The 18,433-nt window shown below is 43.9% G+C and overlaps 2 protein-coding genes across 4 annotated transcripts in view; one reads left to right on the forward strand and one right to left on the reverse strand.

The window, feature by feature from the left end:
- Positions 1-238: 238 nt before the first annotated feature.
- LOC116967899 (fukutin related protein) lies at positions 239-5,469 on the reverse strand. Its single transcript, XM_033014551.1, has 2 exons — positions 5,327-5,469; positions 239-2,060 (listed from the first exon to the last, which is right to left on the reverse strand). Exon 2 carries the CDS (start codon positions 1,923-1,925, stop codon positions 387-389), a length of 1,539 nt encoding a protein of 512 aa, XP_032870442.1. The 5' UTR covers positions 1,926-2,060; positions 5,327-5,469; the 3' UTR covers positions 239-386.
- strn4 (striatin 4) overlaps positions 5,034-18,433 on the forward strand; it is a 61,760-nt gene continuing 48,360 nt past the window's right edge. For 2 of the 3 annotated variants that reach the window (XR_004410353.1, XM_033014547.1), the window contains exons 1-3: positions 5,034-5,266; positions 16,265-16,368; positions 17,714-17,787. Coding sequence is in view for 2 of the 3 variants with exons in the window: in XM_033014547.1 (XP_032870438.1) it covers positions 5,042-5,266; positions 16,265-16,368; positions 17,714-17,787 (403 nt within the window). In the remaining variant the exon portion in view is untranslated. The remainder of the gene's footprint in view (positions 5,267-16,264; positions 16,369-17,713; positions 17,788-18,433) is intronic. The other variant, XM_033014548.1, reaches the window with a different exon arrangement.

Here is an 18,433-nt window from a genome sequence, read left to right on the forward strand (position 1 = left end):
GCAAATGGGATTGAGAGGGAAGATTAGATCAGCCATGATTCAATGGCTGATCTACACTGGATGGGCCAAATAGCCTAATTCTGCTCCTATAACTTATGAACTAAACTAAACCACTCTAACATAGGGAGCCCCTAAGTCAAGGGTTCCCAACCCGGGGTACATTTACCCCCCCAGGGGTAAATTTCGCCTACCAGGGGGTAAATTTGTTGATTGTGGATTTGTAGATATTTTTTCTAATTTCACTTATTTATGAACAACTAATGGTGAAATAATATTGTTATGTGCTATTAAAGTAGCCAGGGGTAAACGGGACGAACAAGGTTGGGAACCCCTGGTCTAAGTGTAACGGGCCCACATCTCCTTCTGAGATAACCAATATCCTCCACTTAGTCCGACTTCACCAACTTTTTCTTTGCAGGATTTGGGTACTCTGGGTTTTCAATGACCCCTTCACCAAATTTCAACTCTAGGAAGCGTCGGTGATTGTTAGGCGCATAAGCAGTCACCCCGGCAAACTGCATGGGCACCAGCGGCTTCAGAAAGTGCTCGGGGAACTCGACGTCCTGCTTGTGGTCCAGCCAGGAGTTCTTCGTCATGATCCCTTCTCTGGAGTAGAAGGGCCACAGGTCAACGTGGAGGTGGTTGCTTTCGCTGTACTGCACTCTGTAGAATTCCCCTTCCACCGCCTTCTCCCACACGTAGCCGTTCTCGTCGACAACCGAGCCAGAGTCCAGACTCCGTAGCAAGTCGCACTTGTCCACGTCTTCCAAGTAGATTCCCAGATCCACGTCGTAGTCCCAGGCAATGATGTCCTGTTGGCGCGCCGCTCCCAGGAGCGTGCCACCCTCCATCCAGTAGCGGACGTCCGAGGACTCCAAGATCTTCATGACGTACCTGGCTGTCTCGCGCAAGGCTCTAAGGCAGCAAGGAGGAGTCCACCTGTTCAGGTACAGGTACTCCGGCGTGTCGTCATGCACGGTGCCAAAGCAGCGAGGTGTGTCTTTGGTGCATCCGTACCACTGCTCCTTCCCGTCGGCCTGGACCACGCGCTTCACGCCAAACTCTTCGAAGAGGTGAGCCAGCCTGGCTTTCACGTGGTTGTCGGCCTTCCACTGGTTGTGCGCCGACATGTAGAGAGAGCGGGGGTACGAGGAGAAGACCACGCTCTCCGCCGCCTTCACCCTCCAGCCGTGCAGCGAGGACTGGATGAAGAGGGAGGTGGCGAGCGGCCTCAGCATAGGCTGGGAGAGGTTGAACAAGTCTTCCGTCCGAAGAAGAACCACAGCGTCTCCGGCAATGGCATCACAAAGCTGACCGCCAGAGAGGCTGTAAACTGCACTCCATTCCTTCAGGTTAACCCGTAGGTTTAGACACTGGAACATTCCAGAAGGCTGAACAGGGGCTGCGACCATCCGGGCCTTGTCTTTATTGGCCTCGAACTCCTGAAGAAGGCGATCGACTTGCTGCGTTGAGTCCAGCTGTATTCCATCTGGCACCAAAAGGGTGTACTCAGTCTTGATGTAGAATTCGGGCCTGGTGACATAGTGTGGCTGATCGGGGGATCCCTTCAACAGGACTGTCTGAACGGTCCGCTTGTTGGGCAGGCCCAGCGGCGGGTAGGGCAGTTTGTCAGCCACCACCACGATGGGCTGATCTGGCCGTACCTTCATGAAGGACTTCACAACTCCCACCACCCAATTCTCAAAGTCTTCAAACTGTCTTATCAACACGGTGATTCCAGCGACTCGCGAAACCGATGACCTCCGCGACGCAGCCTTTCCTGGTTCTTTGTGCTTCAGCATTTGCTGCTGGGTTCTCGAGACATAGTAAAGAACCACCAGATTAATCAATATTGCCCCAGTCAGCAGTATCTGGCATAAACTAATCCTCATTGTGCTGCTTGTGATTTCATGTGGTGTTGGCATTCAATAGCTGCTCTTCTGAATTAATTCCTTGTGGCCTTTTGACATCAGAACAGGTAACAAATGTCTCAGGATCTAAATTCTTGGTCAATGGACATGTGCAATTAATTCATCAGGAATGGATCGTCTTGATTGGATCTAAAAATACAAAAAAGCTTTTATGATGAAGCTAAACAATAAAAAGAAAATGTAATGAAGAACCTAAAATCACTGTTGATGGCTCGATTGTATTCATGTATTGTCTTTATGCTGACTGGTTAGCACACAAGATTAGATTAGTGATACAGCGCAGAAACAGGCCCTTCGGCCCACCGGGTCCGTGCCGACCAGCGATCCCCGCACATTAACACTTTCCTACACCCACTAGGGACAAATATTTACATTTACCAAGCCAATTGGGAGGAAACCGAAGATCTCGGAGAAATCGCATGCAGGTCACAGGGAGAACGTACAAATCCGTACAGACAGCACCCGTAGTCGGGATTGAACCCGGGTCTCGGGCGCTGCATTCGCTGCACTCTACCGCTGCGCCACTGTAACGTCCTGACTAACCACAACTAAAGTTTTTCACTGTACCTCGATACACGTGACAATAAACTAAACTAATCTAAACTCAAACATATCGTTGTGACTGGATAAGTACCCACAGAATGGAACTTACCCAACCTCAAAGAACGTGCAAACTTTCTGATCTCTCTATTTCTGCATCCTTGGAGTCATTCTGGGCATTATTTTCCCTAAAACCCCTCTGAACGTGTCACTCCATATCTTTTTCCTGTCAGAACACAAAGTGCCGGAAGAACTCAGTGGTCAGGCAGTATCTGTGGAAGAACTGGACAGGCGATGTTTTGAGTCCCAGCCCAAAGGGTCAGCTGTCCATTCCCTCCACGGATGCTGCCTGACCCACTGAGCTCTTCCAGCACTTTGTGTTGTGTAAGATTCCTGCATCTGCAATTTCTTGCATCTCCCTTTATTATTCTCTGCTTCCGCACTGTGACAGACCCAGGAGGTCATCAAACTAAGAATACCAACACCACTGAAGACGGGTCTCAACCCAAAACGTCACCTATCCATGTTCTCCAGAGATGCTGCCTGACTTGCCGAGTTACTTTTTTGTCTATCTTCAGTGTAAACCAGCATCTGCAGTTCCTTCCTACGCAAAACGACTTCTATTACATGTGCTATGTATAAATTCTCACCACTGAATCCATTTTATCCTGTAAAGAATGGGAACTTGGCATCAGTAAAAATGTTGCCCATCACTGTTTTCAAGATTCCAGGGGGTTAGACAAAAGTGTTTAAGAAGGAACTGCAGATACTGGAAAATTGAAGGTACACAAAAATGCTGGAGAAACTCAGCGGGTGCAGCAGCATGTATGGAACGAAGGAAATAGGCAACGTTTCGGGCCAAAACCCTTCTTCAGAGTGTAACACCTTGGCATTTAATAAGGTTAGGCGCAGATAGGCCATATCACTCCATCTGTAACCCAGAAACGAAAGAGGGAGCGTGCATGCATGCAGCAATGTCACGCTCCCAGGACATTCCAAAGATTCTATTACTGCATTTGAAGCACAGCCTCTGATACAGTAGCAAATCACAGCGGTCATTTTGAGCACATCACGTTAATACAATCTGCAGTAATACAAGACAAGATCATCTCTTTCCTTACTGTTGACTGAGAGGACACAGGGGAGCATTCCCATGCTTTTTTAATATATAGTGCCATGAATCTTTCACATACACCTTAGGCAGATAGGTTCAGAATGCAGCAGTGGCGGCACAGTGGCGTAGCTGGTAGAGCTGCTGCCTCTCAGCACCAGAGACCTGGGTTTGATCCTGACCTCGGGTGCTGTCTGTGTGGAATTTGCACGCTTTCTTGTGACCGAATGGATGCTCCAGTTTCCTCCAACATCTCAAAGACGTGCGGGTTTATAGGCCGCCAGTGTGTAGGAAGTGGGATTTCTCTCTCCTTCATTTTTTCCCTCTATGCACCTCGTTCTCTCTCCCTCACCCTTTCACTCCGTCACTCTCCCTTTCTCTTTCCTTCACTTACTTGCCTTTCCCTTTTTTCCTCTCTCTCCCCTTTCTCTTAGTCTCGCTCCCCCAAAGATCCTATAGGATCTTTGCTCTCCCCCTTTCTCACTTATCGCCTCCTTGCTCTCTCTCTTCCTGCTTTCTCTCTCTTCTCGCTTTCTCTCTTCCCCTCCCCTTCTCTCTTCTCCATTTCCCCCCTTTCTTTCTCCATCCTTTCTCTTTCCCCCTTTCTTTCTCCCTCATCCCCTTTCTCTTCCCCCTTCCCCCCTATCTCTCTCCTTCTCTCTCTCCCCTTCCCCCCTTCTCTTCCCCCTTCTCTCTCTCCCTTCCCCCTTTCTCTTTACCCTCTTTCTCTCTCCCTTCCCCCTTTCTCTCTCTCTCCCTTCCCCCTTTCTCTTTTTTTCTTCCCCCTTTGTCTCTCTCCCTTCCCCCCTTCTCTCTCTCCCTTCCCTTTCTCTTTCTCTCTCCCTTCCCCCTTTCTCTTTTTTTCTTCCCCCTTTCTCTCTCTCTCCCTCTCTCCCTTTCCTCTTCTTTTTTTCTTCTCCCTTTCTCTTCCTGTTTCCTCTTTCCCTTTCCTTTTCCTCCCTCTTTTCTCTCTCTCTCCCTCCCTCCCTTCCCTTTCTATTTTTTCTCCCCCTTTCTTCTTTCTCTCTCTTCCCCTCTTCTCTCTCCCCCCCTCTCCTCTCTCTCTCTCCCCTTTTTCTCTTCCCCCTCTCTCCCCCTTCCCACTTCTCTCCCCCCTTTCTCTCTCCTTCCCCCTCCCCTCTCTCTCCCCCTCCCTTCTCTCTCCCCCTTCCCCTTTCTTTCGTCCCCTTTCTCCCTCTCCCCCCCCCCCCCCTTTCTCTCTCTCCCTTCCCCTTTTCCCCTCTCTCTCCCCCTTTCTCTCTCTCCCCCTTCCCCCTTTCCCTCTTTCTTTCTTCCCCCTTTCTCTCTCTCAATGCTGAAGGCAGAGGATGTTGTGATGTCCCACTATCTGGCAGGAAGTGTCTGGGCAGCGCTGCCAGTGCGGCTGCGCGGTGCAGCCAGGCCAGGCCAGGCCGGTGTGGGGCTCACTATCTGGCAGGGGGACAGACAGACAGCGGCGATGGCGGCGGCAGCGGCGACGGACGGACAGGCAGCGGGCGCCATGGCTTCAACGGGCGCCAACTCTGGCTGTCCCGCCACGGCGGCGCTGGACAAAATCCCCTCAGACAACGCGGCCGAGCCGGACGCCTACACGGTGCCGGGGATTCTCCACTATATCCAGCACGAGTGGGCGCGATTCGAGATGGAGAAAGCGCGATGGGAAGCGGAAAAAGCCGAGCTGCAAGTAAGTGGAAAAAAAAATCCCCACCAAAAGCCGCTTCAGAACTCCCGCCCGGTCCTTTACCTCAACACAGGCCGATCTATGAGGAAACCGCTGCTCGAAAACGTGCTTTTTGCCGAGGAAACGCTGAAGTTTATTGTAGCTTCTATTGTTGCGGAGGGTCGCCGGTGCGCCGCCATCTTGGATTTAAAGATGGCGGCCTGTGGTTATGTCATTAGCCAAAGGTCCTCCAAGCAAAGAATTATTGGAATTACTAACACTTTATTCCCATTAAAACTTGCAATTAATGCACCAATGCATTGCCACCATTGCCAAGTTTTTTAAATTTCCTTTCCAGTTTGCAATTTATAACTACCAGGCTTGCTGGAGGTAATTCTCCAAGGTCCAGACAAGGGGCAACATTTATTTATTTTACTTTCCTTTTACATCGGTTGGAAGCTGCATACTAAATCTCGTTGCACTGATGTGCAATGACAATAAAATATATTATTATTATTATTATTATTATTATCAAGAGGTCTGACATTTGGGGAATTACCTCCAGCAAGCCTGGTAGTTATAAATTGCAAACTGGAAAGGAATTTAAAAAAAACTTAGCAATGGTGGCAATGCAGTGGTGCATTAATTGCAAGTTTTAATGGGAATAAAATCATCTTTTAATCTGGATTTTTAATTTATATATCGTGGGTTTAAAAAATATATAAATTATGATGTTTTTATGTGATATTCCAAGATTTTATATGTATTTATGATATTTGATATGCAAAGCATTTTTAATGTAATGTTGCCCCTTGTCTGGACCTTGAGTCCGTAATATAGTTTATTATTATTATTACATTAAAAAGGCATTGCATATCAAATATCAAATTTTTATTCCCATTAAAACTTGCAATTAATGCACCAATGCATTGCCACCATTGCTAAGTTTTTAAAATTTCCTTTCCAGTTTGCGATTTATAACTACCAGGCTTGCTGGAGGTAATTCCCCAAATGTCAGACCTCTTGATAATAATAATAATATATTTTATTGTCATTGCACATCAGTGCAACGAGATTTAGTATGCAGCTTCCAACCGATGTAAAAGGAAAGTAAAATAAATAAATAAGCTGTGTGACGTGATCATCCGAGGGAGACAGTCCAGGTGGGATGGGGGGCACTCAGGTTCAGAGCCGCTATAGCTCTGGGAATAAAGCTGTTTCTGAGTCTGGAGGTTCGGGCGTAGAAGGCCTTGTAACGTCTGCCGGAGGAAAGTAGTTCGAACAGTCCATTACAAGGGTGTGAGGAGTCTTTATGGATGCTGACTGCCTTCCTGAGGCACCGTGTGTGGTAGATGCCCTCCAAGGCTGGTAGCTGTGTCCCAATAATCCTCTGCACTCTTGATGCAAATGTTCTATTCCTTTGTTTATGTGTGCATAGATCTGATAACTTGGTACATGCACTTGTACATGCACTTGGTACTCTGCGACTCACGTCGCAGTGGCCTCTGCAGTCCGTTTGTCTTTTTGTTATTTTTTGTCCCGTTTTAATGTAGTTTTTATTATTTTTTTGATGGGGTATGTGTGGGGGGGGAAACTTTTAAAATCTTTCCCCAGCAGGGAGAACCCGACCTTTTCCCTGTCGGGTCTCCGTTGTCGTTGGGGCTGCAACGTGGAGCGGCCTCCAGCAGGAACGTCCTGGGGCTCCAGTCACGGAGCTGCGGAGCTACTCACCATCATGGAGCTGGCCGAGTCCGGAGCGGGAGGAGCGGTGGTGGCGCGCTGCTGTGACCTGACCCCTGGAGATTCGGAGGCTTACCGCAGGTCTGGCAGACAGTAATATCGGGAGCCCGTGGGTCCCTGGTGGGAGACCGCTTTTCGAGGCTTCTGCAACGGCGACTTCACCCGTCCGAGTCGCGGGGTTGAGGATGACCTGGAGCGGGGCCTTACATCACCGCCAGGCGCGGCTTCAACGGCTGCGGGACTTTGCTAGAGCCCACCGGGGCTCCAACAACAAGACCCGGAGCGTGGCCTTGCATCACCCGGCGTGGCTTTAATGGCCGCGGGACAATTGCCATCGCCCGCCGGGGGCTTTGACTCTGACATCGGGAGGGGAATGGGGAGTGCAGGGGAGAGATAAGTTTTTTTGCCTTCCATCACAGCGAGGAGGAGATGCGCTCTGATGAATGTCTGTGTAAATTGTGTTGTGCCTTGGGTCTTTTTTTTCATGTGTGTATGACTGCAGAAACAACATTTCATTTGAGCCTCTATGAGGTTCAAGTGACAAATAAATTGTATTGTGTGTATTGTGTGTTCTGTTAGGACTGATCTTACTTGGCTGGTTTGTACTGCCACTGTGACTTTGTCTTTTTGCATCGATCTGTAGGTTTTGGAGAGTTGCCAAGTTCCCTAAATTATATTTGTATTGCTTAAGTGAGCAGGTGGATTCAATTTTAAATGATTTCATTATGCAAAATAGGAGAAATGTAGATGTTGTTTGCAAACCTCAATTAACATTTTGTATATGATTTTTCCCCAGCAGTAAATTTGCTGAAGTACATTCAACATCAAATTAATTTGGGTGCCTGTTCCAAAAATAGTGTACTTCATCTTATCGTTGCTTGGGTTCAGACTTGTAGCGACTGACAGAGAAAAGAAGGGTCTGGCCACGAGTTGTGTAACCAACCTGTTGTGGCAAAGGCACTTTCCCTGATTTTGACTTTTTTTTACACAGAAAATTGACCTGGTTGCTTTAGTTTCTCCATTGTTTGCTGTGAAATATAATCTGCAGCCATTCTAGCTGTTCTATTGTTTAAAATCTATTCTATAGGGTGATGACTGTTTTTAGAAACCCCAGAGCCATTTTTATTAAACTGGGACACAGACCTAAATTTGGGACAGTCAATTGTAAAGGTTTTTATTCCCTATTGGTTGCAGTCACCTTGATATAAATCCTATAACAGTATTGCAATACTCAGATGGATTTATAAAAAAATAAAATGCACACAGACATTATTGTACTGAAGGTTAATTTGTGGTCAGCAAGGATAAAATAAGGTGGCACTGATGCAGCAAAACGTAGCGATGAGTGAATCTTCCTTACAAGCAACTGTTAAGTTATGCAATAGCACACTTACTAAATGGTCATGTGTTGATTGATGAAATGAGAATATGTATGCTCCTGTGAGCTAATATTTCACAATTATTATGGAAGAGGAAGATAGACAGACCAGTGACCTACTGTCAGTTATATTGTGGTGGTTGCTGTGCAACTATTGAATATGATCCCAGGATGTTTGTCTAAATTTGACCCTCCCCTTCCTGTCCTCCCATGACCGTACTTCCAATAGGCTAAATCTGCTGTCGTGTCTGTACTGCAGCAACTTAAATGTCCGTGACCTCTTAAGAGGGTTTGAATATAAAATTCGGGATATTGTAAATTCGGGATTTTGGCATTTCTAAAAATTAACTTTGGGTCAACAGACAGAGTTGAACTTTATCTCACTATGAACTTTGGTTGACAATTATGTCTTCTGTAGATACCTCAAAATAGTAGTAAGCCTTTTAAGGTGTCTTAATTTAAGTGGTAGAGTTGCTCTTATTGCTTTTTAATGGTAGTTACAGGGCTTTGGTGTTGCTTGATGGTCACCACCTCCGATTATATTTCTAAGCCAATGTTGTCCTGGCTTGGAGGTAATCTTGTCGTTACTCATCTACTGTCCATGTTATTGTAGCTGGTGGATGTTTTTGGCTTTTGAGGTGCTATTGATTTTTTGCTGAATTGCTGTAGTCCATACATACCGCTGTTATACATTGAATAAGTGTAGTGTTATATTAAGCTAAGCCTGTGGAGAGTATTCTATTATAGATGCTTGAGGGAGTCCATGGCTGATTTGCTTCTTACTGAGTGGTATTTTGTCTTATGTTGCCTCTTGTTCCAGCAGCTGTTGAAACATAGAATAGTATAGCATAGGAACAGTTCGGTCACAATGTTTGTGCTGAACATGATGGCCACGTTAAAATGATCTCATCTGTCTGTACGTGATCCATATCTCTAATACTTGCACTTCCATGTGCCTATCTAAAAGCCTCTTAAATGCCATTATCATATCTGTCTCTACCAGAAGCCCTGGCACTGCTTTCTTGCCCCCCCATCACTCTGTGTGTAAAAAAAACAACAACTTACCTTGTTCAACTCCCTAAAACATTCCCCCTCTCACCTTATAGCTGTGCCCTCTAGTGATAGACATTTATACCTTGGGGGAAAAAGATTCTGTATCCTATCTATGCCTCTTATAATTTTATATACTTCTATCAAGTCTCCCCTCAAACTCTCTGACGTTCCAGAGAAAGCAATCCAAGTCTATCCAACCGCTCCCTTTAGCTGAAACCCTCCAATCCAGGCAGCATTCCAGTAAACCTCTGCACCCTCTCCAAAGCCTCTACATCCTTCCTGTAATTGGGTGACCAGAACTGTATGCAATACTCATATGCCTAACCAAAGTCTTAGAGCTGCATTGAGAATGTTTGTTGGCTAACTTTAATAACTATGTGCATTGTGGTCAATTCTAGCCAACTAGCTCCCTTGGAAGGAACTGCACATGCTCATTTACACCGAAGATAGAAACAAAATGCTGGAAGAATATTTAGTTTAGTTTAGAGATACAGTGCAAAATTAGGCCCTTCGGCCCTCTTAGTCCGCACCGAACAGTGATCCCCGCACATTAATACTATCCTACTAGGGACAATTTACACATGCACCAAGCCAATTAACCTACAAACCTGTACGTCTTTGGAGTGTGGGAGGAAACCGAAGATCTTGGAGAAAACCCACACAGTCATGGGGAGAACGTACAAACTCCGTACCGACAGCACCCGTAGTCAGGATCGAACCCGGGTCTCCGGCACTGCTAGCGTTGTAAGGCAGCAACTCTGCCGCTGCGCCACCATGCTGCCCGTTTCTCTAACTTCAAGTAACCACTGCGCTCTCTCTCTCTCTTTGCCCCTCCCTCACCCTAGTTCATCTAATTTTTCTGTTTGTATGCCTCATTCTTGGTTATGGAGAAGGTGACAATGAACGTGTGACGTTTCCCCACTACCCTGACCTTCGGACCTTTTCTCACTTAGTCAGTCTGAAGAAGGGTCTCGACACGAAACGTCACCCATTCCTTCACTCCAGAGATGCTGCCTATCGTACTGAGTTACTCCAGCATTTTGTGTCTATCTTTAGTTTCCTTGGAATACGTTCATAAAAATGACTATTTTATCAAGGTATCAAGAAACAGAACTGTTCCAGGTATTCCTATTAACCTGCCCAGAGTCAACTCTCTTGAATACCAAATGAAGAACAATTGTATGTCTAAGAAAGAACTGCAGATGCTGGAAAAATCGAAGGTAGATAAAAATACTGGAGAATCTCAGCGGGTGAGGCAGCATCTATGGAGCGAAGGAATAGGTGACGATTTGGGTCGAGGCACTTCTTCAGACTTAACCCTAACCCGTGTGTAAAATTGACCCTTGTGTATGTAGGATAGTGTTAATGTGCGGGGATCGCTGGTCGGCATGGACTCGGTGGGCCGAAGGGCCTTGTTTCTGCACTGTATCTCTAAACTAGACTAAAGAAGAATAAAAGAAAGCTAGGATAGACACAAAATGCTGGAGTAACAGTGGGATAGGCAGCATGTCTGGAGAGAAGGGATGGGTGACGTTTCGGGGCAAGACCCTTCTTCAGACTTGAGTCAAGGCAAAGGGAAACGAGGGAAATTAGAAAGCTAGCGTTGGGGTAGTGATGGTATGGGTCAGTGGCATGATTTAATGAGAAAGAGAGAGTGTGAGGATGTTTTGGGAGCAGCTGGTACGATAATTAAGTCAAAGGAGTTCCAGTAGATTGTGTGAAGTGTCTGGAAACGGCTGCATGGTTCAAATATCCTCAAAACTAACAGGGGAATTACCTGTTTTATTAGCTGTTCATCTTCGCATTTTCAATCTGTTCAGACCCTCCCATTCTCTGGCTGTGAGCAAGATACTGTAATTTAAAATATCTGATAATGTTGCAAAGATGCATTTGTAAAGATGGTGCTATATTTTTTTAAACCACCTAATGATTCAAGGCCGCCTTGTTAAATTAACATCTTTCTGAAATAAACAACCTTGTTGCCCACATGGACATACCTTTCCATGGTGTGACACCGTTTGAATTCAACAGTCCAGCCTGATTTAAGTTAATGTGTAAGAAGAAACTGCAGATGCTGGTTTAAACCGAAGATAGACGCAAAAAGCTGGAATAACTCAGCGGGACAGGCAGCATCTCTGGAGAGAAGAAATGGGTGATGTTTCGGGTCGAGACCCTTCTTCAAAGTCGGAAGAAGGGAACTGTCTCGACCCAAAACCTCACCCATTCCATCTCCAGAGATGCTGCCTGTCCCGCTGAGTTACTCCAGCTTTTTGTGTCTATCTTTGGTTTAAGCTAATGATCCCTGACTGTGTGAATTTTTGCCAACAATGACAGATGCTGGTTACCCATTTGCAAATGAGAAGCCCTAGCATATGCTGTGGAATTTTACACCTTTTTCCATGACAGATGGATGCTAATAGCATCTTTTTATTTGCATTACAATTACTGGGGTAAATTGACTGTGAAGGTACATGACTTGTATGCTAGCTGCATGTCTGGAGGAAAATAATTTCTGAATAAACTGTTTTGTAATTACCCCATTGGTTCAATTGATAATGTAATGGTTGTACAACTATGTGGACAGACTAATTTACAATGGGATATCAGATTTTCCCTCTGGGATGGGAATACATTTGCAACGTTGACATGGTTAGTAGAAAAAGCCCTGATTTACATCTTTGGGATAGTGAGCGTGTTTTAAGCATTGAAATGGGGTAGGTCTGACTGTGGTTTTACGGTGTTCCACACAATTAATAATAATAATGGATGGGATTTATATAGCGCCTTTCTAATACTCAAGGCGCTTTACATCGCATTATTCATTCACTCCTCAGTCACACTCGGTGGTGGTAAGCTACTTCTGTAGCCACAGCTGCCCTCGGGCAGACTGACGGAAGCGTGGCTGCCATTCTGTGCCTACGGCCCCTCCGACCACCACCAATCACTCACACACATTCACACACAGGCAAAGGTGGGTGAAGTGTCTTGCCCAAGGACACAACGACAGTATGCACTCCAAGCGGGATTCGAACCGGCCACCTTCCGGTCGCCAGCCGAACACTTAGCCCATTGTGCCATCTGTCGTCCCTTAATTAAGTAGCCTTGTTGACATATACAGTTCAACGAATAAATATTCTGCCCATTTAGCTTGTTGCAAAAGTTAAATTGGTCTTCAAATTCAGATTGGTCTTACAAAATGACTGTGATACCCATGACCAGGTAGTTAGTTGAGGTGTTGGTTAGAACACCAGAGAAGCTCCCTGTCATTTTGAATAGTGCCATAGGCTTTTAGTTCACCAGATAGGATCTTGGTGTACTCCATCCAGGGACCCCAACAATCCTTCCAGGTGAGACAAATGTTCACATCACATGCATCTCTTCTAATCTCATCGACTGCATCTGGTGTTCCCAATGTAGCCTTCTATACATGGGCGAGACCATGCATAGACTTGGCAACCTTGGACGGCCTTCCCTCCCCCCCCCCCCCTTCCATCCTGTGCTCCACCTGGACCTACTTCCTCCCCTTCCACCCGCAAACCTCACCCACAATTCACAACTCACCAATCCTTTTGTCTTACAACTTCTGCCTTTTCTTCTTTGGCCTCTGTTCAACTACCTGCATATCAAATGAAAATCCTTACCAATATCAACCGATTACCTACCAGGTTTTATCCTACCCCTCCTTTCTTCCAGCTTATGCACCCCCTACCCCAACCTAACATCAGTCTGAAGAAAGGTTCTGACCTGAAATGTCACCTATCCATTTCACTAAAGATGCTACCTGACCTGCTGAGTTACCCCAGCATTTTGTGTCCAAGCTCATTTGACAATTGAGCACACTCTCGTTACTATGTTAGCATGATATCCTGAGTAGACACAATAAACTGCAGATGCTGGTGTAAAATAAAGACACACTGTGCTGGAGTAACTGCAGTCAGACTGCATCTCTGGGCACATGGATAGCCAATGTTTTGGGCCAGATCCCTTATTCAAACTGATTGTAGGAGATGGGAGAAAAATTGTAAGAGATGTGGTGCAGGCCTGGCAAGTGATAGGTTAGAGATAGACACAAAATGCTGTGGCAACTCTCAAGTCTCAATGCGGATCAAGTAGCATCTCTGGCGAAAAGGAATAGGTGACATTTCGGGTCGAGACCCTTCTTCAGACCAACTCATAGCTGACCCTTGGGCTGAAGAAATGTCTCTTATTCCTTTCCTCCAGAGATGCTGCTTGACCCACTGAGTTACTCCAGCATTTTGTGTCTATCTTGTGTCTATCAGATGTAAACGAACATCTGAATATCCTTCCTGCACAAGTGACAGGTTGGTACAGATTGGGGGTTTTGATTGGCAGATGGTTGGACAAAGGGCAGAAATGAAAAGGCAAAACGTGTGTGGGAAGATGAGGTGAGAGAGAAGATAATGGTTTAAATGTTGTGCTCAATTTCAGAATGACTTTGGAACTTAACATTTTTTGACTGAGGTAATGATCTAACAATCTTGCTAAAAATTAGATTTATGTGTAAACAATAAAGGAATCTGGTCAGCGTGCTGAAAGCCTGCTGATGCAAGTATTTTCTAGAAGGAATATGGACAAGAAACGAGCAGGGCAGAAAGAAGGGAAAAATAGCATAAGGAATAACCTAACTTAGTTTTAGAGATATGGTAAGGAAACAGGCCCTTTGGCCCACCGAGTCCAAGGCAACCATCGATCTCTAGGTCCATACTATCCCATTTTCTCATCAACTCCCTACACACTAAGGGCAATTTTACAAAGGCCAAAAAACCCTACAAACCTGCGGGTCTTTGAGATTGGGAGGAAATTGGAGCACCCTGAGGTAACTCACGCAGTCACATGGAGAACGTGCACGCACCACTCTCGAAAGCATCCAAGGTCAGAATCGAACTCTGGTCTCTGGTGCTGTGTGGCAACAGCTCTACTCTTTGCACCACTATGCCGCTCTGTAGACTACATCATGATTATGTAATCAGGCTTTGAGTATACCCAGAGCATAGCATTATAATGGAAATCCTTTATTCTGGAGATATATTCAACATTAAGTAATTAGGGGCCATTGTGATCCAACGTTATTCTTTAACCTTGGAATAAATGAAGCAAATGATAAATGGAGATCATACATGGATGGTTGTGCAATTTGTAACTGATTACAGATCAGGATTGGCTTGCCGTAGGAAATTAATCTAATTATTTTAAGAAATAAGTAATAGTGTAATATTGACTTTTTGGTTGCAGGAGCAGCTAGTTATCATTCAATATAATCACTGGAAGTGAACAAAATGTAAATATATGTTTAGCATTTGAATTCAGTCGCTCTAATATCAAACATTACACATGTGAATTGTCAAGCCTGAAATCAATAGACCCTTTTTGAAAATAAAGAAATAGTTTTGCATTTAGAGCTACCACACATAACCAGCATCTTTCTCACGGATTGCATCGTTATTTGAAAAACACATTTTGAATTAGTAATTTACAAATATTATAATTTGGCTTATGTAAGTCATTTTATGGAAAATTGCTCCCAAGCTAATATACCCTAATATTATTTAACTAATTCCTGTGGAATAGTCAGTAGTAATGTTGATATAGAAGTCAAAATCCCCTCTATAGTTACATTTTGCAAGCCCAGGTATTTTTAGTTTATTAGTCAAAGAGTGATACAGTGTGGAAACAGGCCCTTCGGCCCAACTCGCCAACACCAGCCAACAATGTCCTAGCTACACTAGTCCCACTTGCCTGCTCTTGGTCCATATCCCACCAAACCTGTCCTATCCATGTACCTGTCTAACTGTTTCTTAAACAATGGGATAGTCCCAACCTCAACTACTTCCTCTGGCAGCTTGTTCCATACACCCACCACCCTTTGTGTGAAAAGGTTACCCCTCAGATTTCTATTAAACCTTTTCCCCTTCACCTTGAACCTATGTCCCCTGGTCCTCGATTCCCCAACTCTGGGCAAAAGACTCTGTGCATCTACCCGATCTATTCCTCTCATGATTTTGTATACCTCTATAAGATCTCCCCTCATCCTCCTGTGCTCCATGGAATAAAGATCCAGCCTATTCAACCTCTCCCTATAGCTCACACCCTCTAATCCTGGCAACATCCTTGTAAATCTTTTCTGAACCCTTTCAAGCTTGACAATATTGAGACTCATGTTGTGTAAATCTCATGTCAGGTATAAAATGTATGATAATTTTGCACATCCATCCATTCAATGACATTCAAGTGATACATGGCTAGTGTCGAGGAGCTCAGCAACTAATAACAAGAATTGCTTGAGACTACAAGATTATTTAATAGATTATTTTGGTATTAATAATGGAAATTATTCTTTAAAGTTAATCAAATAGGTATTTACAAAAAAAAAAACTGATGTTGGCATATTTTTTCAGTTTTTTAATAAATACAGGTGCAGGAACAATCCATTGTTTAAACCACCTGCAATTTGTGCAATGTACCTTTAATTTAAAATAACCTACACAGATAAATTTTGATTCAAATAATATTCCTTGTGTGTGAGCCTTCTCCAGTGGTGTATACTCATCGGTCTACATTTATGGATTTTTTTTCTTTCCATAATTGTAATCTGAACATAATTAATTCACCTTTTCAAGCATATTCTTCACACAATAATTTAGTAATTATGACTATTTAGTTAATTTGAAGGATGTACCAACGTTAAAGATATGTTATTAAAGTAAAACAGCAAAATGCAGAAATTACATGGCAATGTAATAGTTGTGCTTAGGTTTAAGGCTTCACAGTATAGAAGTTTTATTACAGCTGCTTTACCATTATTTCAGTGATTATTGGCTTTTATTATTCAGGCACGAGTAGCCTTTCTCCAAGGAGAGAGAAAAGGTCAGGAGAATCTCAAGAAGGATCTAGTCCGGAGAATTAAGATGCTGGAATATGCCTTAAAACAAGAAAGGTGAGCATTATGATCCTCCTGTCATCCCTTTCCTCCACCAAGAATATTTGGGTATTACCTAAAAAGAGAAATAATACTTTGACTTCCTCTTTCATCTTGCATCACCATTTTGCTATTTAATCCCTCCAGCCCTTTAGTCTTCCATCCATTCACAGACCTTCCCTTTTCTTCTTTCCCTATTTATTTGTATCTTTCAACTAGTTTATGTCCAACTTTTCCCAGTTCTAATCAAAACTGATTTGATCTGAAACTGCTTGGGTATTTTTTTCCCATGCGCCGCCTTGCCTCTGAAACATTCCTGTTTTATTTTCTGTCTTCCAATAATTTGCTCCAAAAAGTGTTCAAATAATGGAAAATAAATAAAAATAACCCAAGTGGGACTTGAAAAGGTAGAACCTAATAAGTTTGAATAATAAAAATGATCATAATCGGTTGTGTTTCTACAAAACATGAATATGTTGCAGTTGGGAGAGAAGGGAACAAACCAATAAAACACCACTCGTGTGGTAATATTTTTTTTTACATTAAAGATTGTGAGCCTTTGCTCTGGTTAACTGGTCTTGGAAATAATTTGTTCAGTGTTCTTATTTCCAATTCATCAGTCAAACTTCTGGGAAATTCCATGAAAATAGTGAATGACTGTGAGAATGCAGTAGTAGGGAGCCTGTACTAGTAGTGAGTAGTAGTGACTCGTTACATGAACAGACTTTTGAATGTAGTACTGAAGAACTGCAAGGCTCTTGAGAATTTTATCAGACAAGACTTGATGTCTTAAAAAAAACATTCGTCTTTGATAAAACATAGAAAATAGGTGCAGGAGTAGGCCATTCGACCCTTCGAGCCTGCACCGCCATTCAATATGATCATGGCTGATCATCCAACTCAGTATCCGGTACCTGCCTTTTCTCCATACCCCCTGATACCTTTAGCCACAAGGGCCACATCTAACTCCCTCTTAAATATAGCCAATGAACTGGCCTCAACTACCTTCTGTGGCAGAGAATTCCAGAGATTCACCACTCTGTGTGAAAAATGTTTTTCTCATCTCGGTCCTAAAAGATTTCCCCCTTATCCTTAAAGTTTCTTTTCAACCTAGTTGCAAAAACATCTTGCTTAAAACATGTTCAAACAACTTGCTAATAAAGGAAGAAAGTAAATTTACATCTGGCATACTTGTCAAGAAGCCGTGAGATTCGCAGAAATTAATTCCAGGTTGACTAAGGAAATCTTCTTTTCAAATTATTATTATTTTAATTTTTTTAACCTGCTATTTTCTTTCTCCCAAGGTGATGCTGTATAAATGCTTTTTTTGTGAGTTTTATTTTATTTCAATGTTATTTTCCAGGACAAAGTACCATAAGCTGAAGTATGGAACTGAACCAGTTCAAGGTGACACAAAGCCAGAAACGTCTGAATCGGGTACTCGAGCTATTATGCATGCTTTTGTTAAAACCTAATTAATATATTTAACTGAAGTCGCTGTTAAGTAGATTAAGTAGTCAGCATTTTTATAGGACCATAAATAATGAAAAAAACCTCAAGATGCTGCTGCGCTCGCTCTCCTTTCTCTGTCAGTGAACTCTATGATTTTCTTTTGGCCCTTTGAAATTGTTAATGCGTTACAATCAGGACTTGGACTATGGCCACTCATCCTGAACCTGATGTACTTTCCAGTACAGTATCAAAAATTAAGTCCGGCAACTTGAGTTAGGTTCGGATCACTTAGCTTCAGTTTATGTGTGCTGTTTGGCACGTATGTAAATCATAGAGTCAGGCAGCACAGAAACAGACCCTCAGCCTGCCAGGTCCAAGCTAGCCCATTTACACTAATCCCATTTTTATTATTCACCTACTTGCAATTTACACTGACCAAATTAACCTCCCAAGCCACACATATCTAGGAGGACAGGGGGGCCTCTGGAAAAATCCAATTCTGCCACAGTGGAGTGTGCAAGCTGAATGGAGAACATGGCGCACTGGAGCTGTGAGGCAGCAGCTTTACTAACTGCACCACTGTGCCATCCACAGTTGCAGCTTTGTCAAGCTGGCACCTTTTATTAGGAAC

This window comes from Amblyraja radiata, chromosome 41 (genome assembly GCF_010909765.2).
Source record: "Amblyraja radiata isolate CabotCenter1 chromosome 41, sAmbRad1.1.pri, whole genome shotgun sequence".
Taxonomy (NCBI): domain Eukaryota; kingdom Metazoa; phylum Chordata; class Chondrichthyes; order Rajiformes; family Rajidae; genus Amblyraja; species Amblyraja radiata.

Excerpts from the sequence above, each read along its gene's own strand:
- LOC116967899 (XM_033014551.1), bottom strand. The coding sequence starts at position 1,925 with ATGCCAACACCACATGAAATCACAAGCAGCACAATGAGGATTAGTTTA.